This window comes from Choloepus didactylus, chromosome 13 (genome assembly GCF_015220235.1).
Source record: "Choloepus didactylus isolate mChoDid1 chromosome 13, mChoDid1.pri, whole genome shotgun sequence".
In the NCBI taxonomy this organism is placed as follows: Eukaryota; Metazoa; Chordata; class Mammalia; order Pilosa; family Megalonychidae; genus Choloepus; species Choloepus didactylus.
Genome location: NC_051319.1, coordinates 3,230,976 through 3,244,542, shown reverse-complemented (window position 1 = coordinate 3,244,542; position 13,567 = coordinate 3,230,976). Strand labels below are relative to the sequence as shown.

The 13,567-nt window shown below is 38.2% G+C and overlaps 1 protein-coding gene across 8 annotated transcripts in view; it reads right to left on the bottom strand.

Moving 5' to 3' along the window:
* MAST4 (microtubule associated serine/threonine kinase family member 4) overlaps nucleotides 1-13,567 on the bottom strand; it is a 674,031-nt gene that overhangs the window by 455,356 nt on the left and 205,108 nt on the right. For 7 of the 8 annotated variants that reach the window (XM_037801729.1, XM_037801730.1, XM_037801731.1 and 4 more), the window contains exon 3: nucleotides 3,497-3,621. In XM_037801729.1, coding sequence (XP_037657657.1) covers nucleotides 3,497-3,621 — 125 coding nt within the window. Of the gene's footprint in view, nucleotides 1-3,496; nucleotides 3,622-3,805; nucleotides 3,888-13,567 lie in introns of those variants that run through there. The other variant, XM_037801735.1, reaches the window with a different exon arrangement.

Genomic DNA, 13,567 nt, shown 5'->3' with positions numbered 1-13,567 from the left:
ATTTGTAGGATATACTGAACAGCAAAACCATCGAGGTTTTAGATGGATAGTCCTGTTAGCAGATCCATTATAACATACAGAATCACACCATCATTTTCACCCTGCAACCAGAGCAATCTGTCAGTTTCCCATGAATACTTATTCTTTCCTTCAACATTAGTTATTGAATGCCTCTATATACAAGGCATTGTGTTAGAAGCAGTGAGGAGTAGAAAGTCAAATCAGATGGGAATTTTGCCATCAACGAGCTTGCAATCTATTCGGGGGTAGTAGGCATTTACACAAAGAACTAAAACAAAGGCGCACTGTGTATATCTAGGGGAAGCCAGAAGGAAGCATGACTTCTAGCTTTATGGCAAAAGATGATGAGGGCAGGGTAGCTACCAGAAGAAGAGGATCAGAGTGAACAACTCCAGAAACATTGGCTTGTTTGAAAAACAAAGAAAAGGAAGGGAGGGAGAGAGGGAGGGAGTTCTGATAATGTAGATCTCTATCCTTTTGGTGTCCTTCTCTATCACACTAAATTCCCTAGCTGTAATCAACATCATTTAAATGTAGTCCTATTCAAAGGGAGAAACATGAAACAGATTAACTTTAATGCCCCTTTAGCCAAGTAGTTCTGCAAAGGGTACCAAGAGCAGGAAAACTAACTAACATACACTTGAGAGATCTATTGAAATAGACAATGTGGCACAGAAATCTGGAAAGACCAGAGTAGAACAATATGGAAATCAAAGTGATGCTCCACCTGGCAGCTCACTTCCTGCTGCTGTTGCTGCTCTTAACACAGCAGAAGGTGGGAAAAGAAGACTTGGTCAAATAGTCTGCAAATACTTTTCCTTAGACTGTAACATAGGAATCAATGAAGCCTCTGAAAGGAAAGGGTTAAATTTTAAAGCTTCACTGTCTAGCAGTAAATGATGAAAATAACATTACGGCTTCCTCGTATCCAAAGGTTACCCGAGATATATTAACCATGACAACAGAAATGATAATATTACTAACATTTATTGAGACTTGCTATGTGCTAAGCACTATTTTAAATTTTCTCTTCATCTTCATGATATTTCAGAAGTTCTCTCATTTTGTTCTCAAGTAAACACTATAAACATAATTCACAGGTAGGTAACAATAATCTAGGTTATTCTTTGATAGGAAGGTGATCATGTAGATTTGGGGAGTTCTCATGTTTTCTATTAAAATTTTTCCTTATTTTTTATCCTATTCCCAAATATCTTAGGTCACCCAGTAGACATTTTATTGAAGAATAAATCAGTTTCTGTATCTGCTTATGTGATTGCCAGTATTAAATAACATACATTACTTTGTGACAATATTGATTTAATCTGAATGAGTTACTTGGCAATAAACCGAATTACAACTTAAGCCTTAAGAATTCTATTCAAGTGGTTGAAAGAGTACTTCGCTTAAAAAAAAAATCCCTAATTGGAAGGAATTACCCTCTTTCCTTAAAAAAGTAAGCACTTATGGTAAAATAAGATTTCAGTAAAATTCCCCAAGAAGAAAAAGTTACTTTGGATTTGGGACTGGGGTGAAGGAAAATGTTTGCTTAAACTCCACATTTAAAAATTAGTCCCAATTTTTTCATATGAGGAAAAAGATTAATTTTGGCTTAAAGCAGGAGTTGATTTCAAAGTCATAAAATACCTTGAATCACACTTTTTCAGGAACACTTATTCAGTAGATTCAGAATCTTAATTATTCTGAAAGTAAAATTGGGGAATTCCAGAACTTAAAGGAACTTCATAGACCTTTGAATACCTGTCTTCACCTTGCAGTGAATATGAGGTGATACAATTTGAGAAACTAGGTAACTTGCCCAAGTTCATAGAGCTAGTTAGTGGCAAAAGCAGGACTAGAGGCTTTACTTAAATAAATTCTCTGTACATTGATTCCCAATATCCAACATAATTTATTATCATTGCATAAAATTATGACATCAAAATTCATTGATTTGCACATTATCTGCATCTTCATCAGTAAAAGCTGTTCAGAAACAAACACCCCTACCACCAATGTATACCATATATGCATACAACCCTACCACTAATGCAAAAAGTAACTTCTACTGACTCCGAGGCTGTGCCAAAGGTTAAGGCAGAGAAGCAATGGGGCCACTAGGAAACAAAATTCTAGTAAGCATCGTGATTAAAAATAAAGATCCATATTGAAAAAAATATAGGAATGCACAAGTCTATGCCTCTAACAACTAAAGAAATAAATATTTATGCTTCATGCCACATGGTAAATGTGGAGAGAGTGCTGGAGTTGGAAAAAAAATCACCAACCATTTAATCAACATAGTAGTGAATGTTTCAGGCAAGAATCATCATGGTCAATCTAGGGGGAAATTTTGATGAGGAGAAAGATGTTTGCATGATCTTAAAATGTCTCCCACAGATTGCTTATTCATTGCAAGAGAAAAAGTCATAACTCTGAAATGGAGAAATCAAAACATCACCTATGAGGGGTAGACAGACACTGCTGGCCTGCAGATGTGATGCCCTGAAAAAGACAAAACACTATTACCATATTCTGACTTGGAATGCAAAAATATGAATCTAACCATGAGGAAGTATCAGACAAATATAACATGAGGAATATTCCAATAAAAGGTGGGGGTGGGGGTATATTCTTCAAAAAGGTCAATGTTATAAAAGACAAAAAAAAGTTGTGGAAGTGTTCCAGATTAAAGGAGACTGAAGAGATGTGACAATTCAATGCAATACAGGTCCCCAGACTGGGTCCTATTCTGCAGGGGAAAAGTGTTATAAAGGACATTATTAGGTCAATTGATAAAACTGAAATAAAGTTGGCAGAGTAGATAAACAGATTGCATCAGCCAGAAATTTACTGAAGTTGGTGACTGTTATAACAAGGGCCATGATATATACTACTTATACCCAAACAGTTCAAAAATTATATGTCTGTATACATATATATGTGCATATATTTATACATAGATATATAAACATATACGTATATGCAGAAAGAGAGGGAGAAAGCAAACGATAAAACAAATTGGGCAAAATGTAAACAGTTGAATCTTGGTAAAGGTTAAATCAGATATGTATATACTTTCATTTTTGCCACTTTTCTAAAGTTTGAAATTATTTCCAAATAAAAAGTTATAAAGAAGAAAAAGGTCTAGAAACATTTTCATTTCTTTTGGGGGTAGGGTGGAGTCCAGTGTAATAGTGAGGAAAGAAAAGAACACAGGGAAGTCAAACGCACAGAAGCAAGTTAAGAGAAATACTGGGGTGGGGGCAGGGGAGGGTGTTGGAGGCGGACTCGGGAAAATCAGCACATTGAAAGCAAGGAATTTCACATTGCTAAATCTGTACCTAAGGTTAAGGGTAGGTTTAAACCTAGTCAAACTCAATAAAGTTAAATCAGTCCCCAGGGTGGTAGCAAGAAAGAGCAAACCCCAGACCACACCCAAACAAGGGGCGGGGCCGAGCCCGATGACACTCACCAGGCTGGCTGTGAGCGAAGGCGCCGACTGGCCCAGGGCCTGGCTGCGCATGCGCAAGAGGTTGGACGTCTCCGCAGAAGCAGGCCAGGCTTGCCCGGCCATGGGGTTTGGAAGAAGGTACCTCCCTGTTGGGGAAGAGAAGACAATGTAAGTGGCAGGCAGGAGAGCAGTGGTTCCTTGGCAATGGCAGAACCCTTCTTATTCATCCTTATTCTATGTTACTTTGCCATACTCTGTAGCTACTTTGTTAGTAACAACCAAAGAAAAACTGTTTTAATTAAGTCAGGTCATCCAGTCGCAGGCTCTGACCTGTCTTCCCACGTGAACACAAGTAAACGTCTTCATCTCCTTCATCTCCAGCTTTCGGCCAGCAGAGGATAAAGTGTCTTGTTCCTTCTGTATATTCAATGGGACTGCTGAGGATATATATAAATACACAAAGCATTCTCAGCATGACAGAAATAAATGTATGCACTTATAAATATACTCTCAAAAAATCTCATATCTATGGTGATCTGGGAATCGAATAGAAACGAGTCTACAAAGTGGAAATAGTGAGAACCAAAGGAGGAGGTGGAACTCTCTCAAGGTGAAGTGGGGCTGGTTCCTTTTCCTCCCGGCTGCCTTCTCTGAAGCACAGGTGGCTATCCAATCGGGTCGGTGGGACACACAATGGTATCTATTTGCATAAATCAGGACATCAATGTCAGTCAGGGTTCACTGAGCAATTGCCATCAACCTTGAACTCTAAAACATACACGTATGCTTTTAAAAATCAAACAGCTAAACCCATTCACATTATATTACTTCCTTAGTACAGGGACTACAATAGCATCAACACTCAGGAAGTGAGGCTTTTTTACCTCAGTAAAGTGAGGGTGGACATGAATTTCACATAGTACCAAAGCTCAGTAAAAGCAGGGCCCATGTTTGATTTTTATCTGCTTTGCCCCAATATTAGCATGACTGGCCAGAGTAGGTGTGCAATAAAAATTTGCTCAATTAATTAAAACATGAAGGAACAACAAAAAGCTGTCAGGCAACCCATAGAATCTCATCAGAGAATCACATTTGTCAGACGCCAGCTTCAGTCTTCAGAATCATGAGGGATTGCAGCATGCATGGCTGGTGCTCCTGCAGCACAGAGCAGATCTGGTACTTGTGAAAGAGCCTCACTGTCCTCTCAAGAACACACCTCACAAGCCTATCCACTGGTTAATGACTATTGTGAGATGTTAACTAGTACACCATTACTGCACATGCTACCACCAGGACTATCAAAGCACAGAAGCTTGAGGCATCTCCCATCAATTCTCCATGTTAGGTGGTCTAAGGCTTTAATCCAAATGCTTTTGGAGATTTATATATTAATTGCAGAGGAAAAATGGGTTCTTATTTGCTAAAATTGCTCTTTCAGTCTATACAGTGAAAGCACAGGCTATCAATCTGATTTTGAGATCTTAACCTGTAGCTGAATGACCCTGGGAAAGAAAGTTATTCAACCTCTCTTGGGCTTGGTTTTTCCATCTCTAAAATGGAGATGATAGAATCTATCATATAAAATGGTTATGGGATTCAAGGATTTTATAAGTAAAGTACTCAGAGTTCCTGCAACATAAAAAGCAATCAATGCATGTTAGCTATTAAACATAACTGTAGTAAAAATGAAAAGCATATTTTTTGCTTAGGTTTGGTTTCTTTTCACTCACAAGTAGAAAATGCAAACACATATAAAGAAAAAAAAAATAAAATCCTCCTATAATCACAACCAGAGATGATCACTATCAACATTTCAGTGATTTCCCTCCAGACTTTTCTTTTGCAACTTATGGATTCTTATAAAGATGAGATCATGCTGATTTTAGTCAACTGCAATGCCCCTCCACATAATAGATTATGACCTTCTCAAAGCAAATAAATACAGAAAATATTTATTTGAAGCATAAACATTATCATTGAAAATTCAAATATAATTACCCTCAGTAGTTCTGGTCACCATCTCGGAAACTTGTTGTGTAGGTTATGTTACCTTTAAGGCCTAGATTTTTCCACCCTTGACTTATTCTGAAACACAAACTAAAAAAACTAGACTATGAGAGGCTTTGGGAAATCTGCCCTCTTTTTAGGCCCAAAGGTAGGATGTTAATGAGGAAGGGCAGGGAAACTGTGGAGTGCATTTAGGAATATTAGCATCAGTATTACATGAATAAATTATTTCTTTAACATAGAAATCACACTCACTGAAGGACATCACTTGTAAAAAAGAAATATAAATCCATAGATTTTTTTTGTACCTCTTGTATCCTTTCCTACATTTTACATTCTATATTTTTCTTTGTTCATGTTTCAGAGAAGGGCATGATAGGAGGCACAGAAACTACATGATGTCAGGTTTTATATGATGGAGAGAATCTATTCTGGCCTCGCCACTGTTCTGCCTCAGGTGTGTTGTTTTAAAGAAAGCTACGGATAGGTATATACACACTTGAAAAATTTAATGCAGTAATGGAAAATTTAAAGGTCAACCATTTTACTGAAGTTCACTGAAGAATTCTATAGATCAGTCTTCTTTTTTTTTTTTTTTATTAGAAAACAATTATAGACTGTCTACCTATAATCCCCTAGAGGTAAAGACATAGGTTTATTCATTTCTGTATCCCCAGTATCTCCAGAATCCCCAGGACCTGGCACAGTGCCTGGCACTTAGTAAATGTTCAGCAAACATTTGTGGAATAGAATGCAGTGGATCAAATGTATTTGAACAACAGTTAATTAAGTCTAAATAGGAAGAATACAGCTGAGTAGATTATTTTCTTAAATTTCATTTGTGAGTATAACATAATAGCTAACATATATATATTCAGTCCTTACTATATGCCAGGCACTGCAACTTCCTAACAACCCTACAGGGGAGGTATTTTTATCTCTACAGTCCAGAAAGTTTATGTAATTAGGAAAAGTCATTCAGTTAATAAGTGGGCAAAACCAGGATTCTGACTCTGAAGCCCAGATTCTACCACAGGAAAATATTCATCACATATGCTTTGGTGAAAAAACAAGTTATAAGTTAAGATAGATGATTGTATATTTATAAGAAAATAATATATATTTTACATATAGAGAGATAAAATAGTCTGGAAAGATGGCAACAGAATGATTCTAACCACAGACTTGTCATCAGACAAGTATGGGTCTGAAAGCCGGTCGTTACTAGCCATGTGTGGTAGTTGGACACCTTATTTAACTTCTAAGCATCAGTATTGCCATCTCTAAAATGGGAATAATATCTTACAAGGTGGCAGTTGGGATTTATGAGATAATGCACTTAAGTCACTCAACCTGGGGCAAGGCAAGTAGTCAATTACTATTTGCATTATCATGGAAACTTTATAGCTGCATCCCCAACACCACCACCAACAAAGCAACAAGGTAAAAGATGATAACTGGGTTTCTAGGCCAGATCTTGAAGGAAATAAAGAATAATTTCAAATAATGTTGAAATAAAGAATATTTCTTTGTGGAAATTATAAACAACAAATTCAGAATTGTAGCTTTCTCTGGGTAGGGAAAATAGAGAATGGGTCCTCGGTGGGTACCCTGGATCTGTAATATTTTATTATTTTTTAAAGTATCTGAAGAGAACAATGAGAACTGTTTGTTGAACTTAAAAGTTTAATTTAATATTAATTTTTTTAAAAAATTTGTGAAGGATGTGGCAAATATTAAAGATTGATAAAGTTGGCTGGTAGGTATATGGGGTTGCATTGACTTGTTCTCTATCAACTTCTGTATACAATATTTTATAAAATTGCTTATAATGATTCCTATAAAAAAGAAAATGTGTTCCATATTCTAATATGGCAAACCAGCCAAGAGCATACTCTTCCTACCTCTCAAAATAGTTTCTAAGGCTTCGATCAGAGAGGAGTCAGTATGGTAGGGGCACTGCAAGGGTTCCAGGTGAGGAAACAGGGGACCGGGAGAGGTTCAGTGGGAAATGGGAGCAGAAAGGAACCATGATGGAACTCATTATGGTCTCAACAAGCCACAGCTGAAAAAGGGCCCCTTCTCCACCAGTGGGAGGGCAGAACAGAAGCAGAAATGGTTCCTGGACATTGTAATATACCTCCATTAAATGTAACAAAGGCAATACGCCAATGCTAAATGTATATGAGAAGGGGATATAGGGGAGTAATATGGGATTCTTGGTAGTGGTGTTATTTGCTGTCCTTAGTAGTATATTGTATTGTAAGACATGTTATTTTTCTTTTTATCATTTTTTTCTTATTGCTAAAAAAAAACAAACAAACAATTTTTCTTGTAATAATCAGTATGTTCAAATTCTGATTGTGGTGATAAATGTACAACTTTATGATGATACCATGAACAACTGATTGTACACTGTGGATAAATGTATGGTATGTGAATATAACTCTATAAAATTGTAGGAAAATATACATATAGGAGTAAAAGTGTTGGAGAAAACATGGTGAGAGGGATGATGCCTCACCAATATGGACTAACTACAATGTGTAAACTCAGAATTGAATCTTAGAACATAGCCTAACGTGGACACAATAATTGTAATAGTCCCTAGATTGTAAGCTCTTACAGCAGTTAACTCTATCCCTGAATTGTAAGGCCTATCTCTAAACTTTGAGATGCTGATCCCCTAGCATATGTTGTCACAAACATTGGGACTGGCGGTTTGATGTGCTGAGCCCTCGAGCATGGGACTTGCACTTATGAAGCTCATTACCACAAAGGAGAGTCTAAAGTTGTATGTAATGATGCCTAAGAGTCTCCCCCTGAGTACCTCTTTGTTGCTCAGATGTGGCCCTCTCTCTCTCTAACTGAGCCATCTGGACAGGTGAACTTGCTGCCCTCCCCCCCTACGTGGGACCTGACTCCCAGGGGTGTAAATCTCCATGGCAACGCAGAGTATGACTCCCGGGGATGAATGTGGACCCGGCATCGTGGGACTGAGAGTATCTTCTTGACCAAAAGGGGGATGCAAAATGAGACGAAATAGTTTCAGTGGCTGAGAGATTCCAAATGGAGTCAAGAGGTCACTCTGGTGGACATTCTTATGCACTATATAGATAACACCTCTTAGGCTTTAATGTATTGGAATAGCTAGAAGTAAATACCTGAAACTACCAAACTCCAACCCAGCAGTCTGGACTCCTGAAGACAATTATATAACAATGTAGATTACAAGGGGTGACAGTGTGATTGTGAAGACCTTGTGGATCACACCCCCTTTATCTAGTGTATGGATGAGTAGAGGAATGGGGATAAAAGCTAAAGGACAAATGGGGTGGGATGGGGGGATGATTTGGGTGTTTTTTTTTCACTTTTATTTTTTATTCTTGTTCTGGTTCTTTCTGATGTAAGGAAAATGTTCAGAGATAGGTTGTGGTGATGAACGCATAACTATGTTATCATACTGTGGACAGTGGATTGTATATCATGGATGATTGTATGGTGTGTGAATGTATTTCAATAAAACTGAATTTAATTAAAAAAAAAAAAAAAGAAAGAAAAAGAAATGGTTCCTGGATACATCCTCAGTGTGGGAAGTCCATGCACTAGGATCCTGGCTCAACAAGGCTGGGCATGTTTCAGATGGGAAGGTAGACACTCAACCAAATCCAGAACCAGGACTGAAGGAGCAAGGAGAAGGGAACCAGAGCCACTTCCTGTCTCCTGATACATTCCAAGCCACACTCTGAACGTGTCAACTTTGTTAGATCTCACAGGGCACAAAGGTGAGCAGATCCCATAGTTACCTGTTAAGGAGACATGCATCTGTCCTCCTCTGAAATCACTCAATTTAATGCTATCACATATACTTGATTTGTTGCTATCTCTTGTGTAAATCCCTTCTTAGTAACAAGATCAAAGATGCGCCTTCAATTCTTTCATTGCCACAACAGAGCCTAACCTAAACGAAGGCATTTCAATGTTCAATAACTGATTAGGCCTCAATTCACATACTTATCTTACACCCGCTTCAAATCCAACAGATCTTAAAGGTCTTTGCCAGTAGCCAAAAAATTAATTGCTCTAGCTATGGTTGACTCTAGAGTCAGACTGTTGAGTTACAATTCTCAGCCCCAGATTTGATTCTATCATTTATATCATGAAATTCTCCAAGCCTCAGGTTCCTCAGCTGTAAATTAATAGGAGTAAACTTACGGATTGAGGTTAAATTATAAAAAGAAAATAGAGGGAACACTCAAAAAATATAAGCATAAAATGTAAGAAAATATGAAGAGCCACCCAACACATGTTGGATTATACAGTGAACAAGAAATAAAATTTTGTTAAACCACTGGAAAAAAAATAAACAAGTTCGTAAGCAGTTATTACATATACAATGAAATGTTTAAAATCCTGTGATGGGTTAGACTTTTGATGTCATTATTCTTGCATTGAATCCTATCCTTAGGAATCATATTAATGTTACAAATCGTAGGGTCTGTTAGCAACACATGGGATATTTTATTCCTGCCTAGACTCCCATTAGTGTTAACAGGGGAAAGAGGACAACAGATGGATTTAAGGCAGTCATTAGAAGGCACTAATATTGTACCATAGTTGGTAGTGATTACATCAAACTTTACATAAATTTGCTTTCTGATGACTACCAGGAGCCTCGAAAAAGTGTGTTGCTGTTGTATTCATGCATCATTTGCTGCCTACAATTTAAGAAAATTAGCATCTGTCAACTGCATTATTCAGCTGCACAGGGTAGAAATTAATGGATAACACCATTCCCGATTTGTAGTCCGAGAGGTGAGCTTGCCTTGCAATCTGGATGCTATATGTTAATACTGAATCAAGCTTGTTACAACTGGAACTTTGATGAGCTTTGTGATCTTCAGAAACACATTTCTAAAATTCTGATATGTTTATTAAAACATGTATTAAATATTTTCGACAGACATAACTAGAAATTTAGAAGCAATAAATAGAGAGCCATGTTAAAGCTGGAATCAGGTGGCTAAATTGATACAAAGACTCATCAGGTTGCAACCATAAGGGCATTGGTTATTTTGTTTGCTTTTACTGGTTATTGTTACTGTTTGGCCACCAGGCCTTACTTAAGATACTGAAAGGGGGAAGGTTATAAGGTTACACAATAGAATCAATACATTACTGAACCTAGACCCAGATTGGTGAATTGGTTCCATTCAGGCTACAAATGGCCTCTTAACTGGAACATGTACCTGTGCCCTTCATTACTATCCTGAATTCCAAGTAACAAGAAGCAGGAACTCCATAAAATGCATGCTTTCAAACATGAGGTACATGCTTTCAAAGCACCCCAAAGCTTAAAGTATCCCTCTGAAATAGGAAAATACCAGGTCAGCAATAATTTTAGCAGAATGGCTATATCAAGAATTAAATATACCTTCAGAGACCTATTTTATCCTCAAGGAATAATAGTCACTGACTAGATTTAAAAGCTTCCAGTAAAAGTGTTACATATCACCTGAAGTGTAGCATAGATTTACCAGTCAGTCCACAGTCCTTACCTTTTGGGTTATTTCCTTTAGATTACAAACAGGACAGGAGAGGGAAAATAAGACTTAGTAACCACCTAACAAAGCACTCTAGATATGGCTTCTAGTGGTCAATTACATACAAGTACTCTGAAGTTATTTCATCCCTCTAATGTAGCAACGAAGGACAAAGGGAAACTGAGGTGATAAATGTGTTGATCCCAAGGGTTTTGGGGAATTGGGGGAGCCACATGAGGATGGGAGAGTGGGGGTAGCAATACTGAGGCAAAGGAGCTGGGGGTGAAAACAATGGTAAGCTGGCACTTTGTCAGTGCCATGAGCAGGCAGATAGGGCCACATTATCTGTTGGGAGACCACATTTTCTCATCCTACATGTGTGCTGTTTGGCTACCAGCCTGCTGCTGACCTGAGCATCTACTAAAGCTCTCACAGTAGCTCCCAGAAAGCTCACACCCAGCACATTCCACCATTTCACCCTCCCTACTGCCCAATCAAACTTTCCTTGCTTAGCCAAAACCATTGCACCTTCTGGAGGAAAAATTAAAGCATTCATTTTGTTGTCCATAAGGAAGTATCCACATTAAACAACATCAGTATCTGCTTTTGCCAATTGGTCTTAATAACATAAGCCCTTAGAATTGTTTACAAGTCAGAGGAACTGAGTTTATCAAGAATCCTCCAAACTTTGAAATGGAGAAAGGTTAAAGACCATGATAAGTCACTGGCTGAATCTGGGCAGAATCCATGAGTCAGTGACCACTACCCTAAAATGTACTCCATCATCCTCATGATATCCTTCTATGCCCCATTGCACACTCTTAAACATTTGCTCCCTCGTCATAGTGACTTTCATACTCACAAGCAATTACAGCCTCCCTTTACTCATCTTCAGCTGTGCTACTACAACATAGAGACATGGTTCTTTTCATCTTCTCTCTCACATGGCTGACTGACTTCCAATTTCTTGTCCCCACCGCAAAAGAATGACTGTACCTAGACAGTGTCAACAATGCTGCTACATCACTCTTCCTAATGGCATAAATAATTACCATTTGGGAAACCAACAGACCTGTGACCAGAAAATGCTGGCATTCACAGACTCCTATATTGAGCTGCTGTTCCAGCCTTAACAAAAAAAAAAAAAAAAAAAAAGTTTTATGTGTTTACCAGACAAGTTCAAAGCATAGCCTTGACACTAAGTCCTTGAAGACATAACCGCCTACTAGCCAGTGATTGCTAATTGGCAAGGAGAGTGAAAGCAGAATCAAGAAAGCATGCATGTCTGCTGGGAGGCTGGGAGTCAGAGCACAGGGATGCCAATGGGATATCATGGTCTTAATCAAATTAACTGCCCCCATGCAGCAATTTCTAACCCACTGTTTCACTGCAAGATTCAAATCGACCAGAGCTGTCCAATTTCACTTCCTAGAATACTAGCACCAATATTGTATATTTAACATAAAGTGGCAAGTCAAGATCACTAACCACAAGGGCCTAGTGACAAAGTTAGGTGAATGCTTTAAAAGGGATGCTTGGTGCAAGGTGAGTAGATATCAGAAGTTAACAGTTTCTTTAGGGCAACACTGACACATGACAAATGTTTTAAGGAGTCAATAAAGCTCAGTTACATAGTGTAAAAGAGCTGGGGACTGTTGAAGGCTATCAAGAGAACACACATGATTACAATACAGAAATCAAAGCCTTCTGTAAAGGCTATGGAGCAGAATCTCAAGCTGTCACTGACAATGCCAACAGTCATTGCAGATTTAAATAAAAAATGACTTTTGGTGTGTGTAATAGGGCAAGGTGATTCAAACATAGTGGTCTTTTCACCCTCAATCACAACCACTACCGTGATAAAAGGGCAGCAATGCCAAGACATGCTATATTTAAAAATGGAAAATTCAAAGCCATACTTCAAGAGGAATATATTTGGCCTTTCCTTCCATTTTCTTTCCCTTAACTTGTCCTTGGAGAAGTAACACTTTTTCTCATCCACCAAGATTATCATTCTCAAAGAGTAATAAGGGCAGATGTTAGGATCAAATTAATGCATGAGCTAGAGGTTGCTAAGCTGCAAGCTCCTATTATTCTAAGTATTCACACCATTGCCTTTCAGTATACCAATAGTCAGCAAATGCTCCCCTTCTGCAACAAGGCCCACCCAGCCACCAACACCCCAACCACCAAACTGGTCTTTCTGCAGGGGCTGGTTATCTGAACTTAAAATTATCAAAAAATAAATAATGGTTTGGCCTTAACCCCAGCTGCATAGACCAAAGGCTCATGTGACAACTTAAAATTGATTTTTAGGGAAGTATGAAATAGAGCCTATTCTAATGAGAACTTGGAAACAAGAATCTGACACCAAGCAGTGTTGCTTGGAATGCCTATCTGAAGAGGGCACGCAAGGAGCTGAGTGGTAGCTCTGCCTAAGTGAGGCTGGGGTGCAGGTCATAGTCAGCATCTGCAATCTGGCCTCCCTCCATCCACGTATTGAAATATAATTCAGTAGAATGAATTGCTAGACATGCCTAAA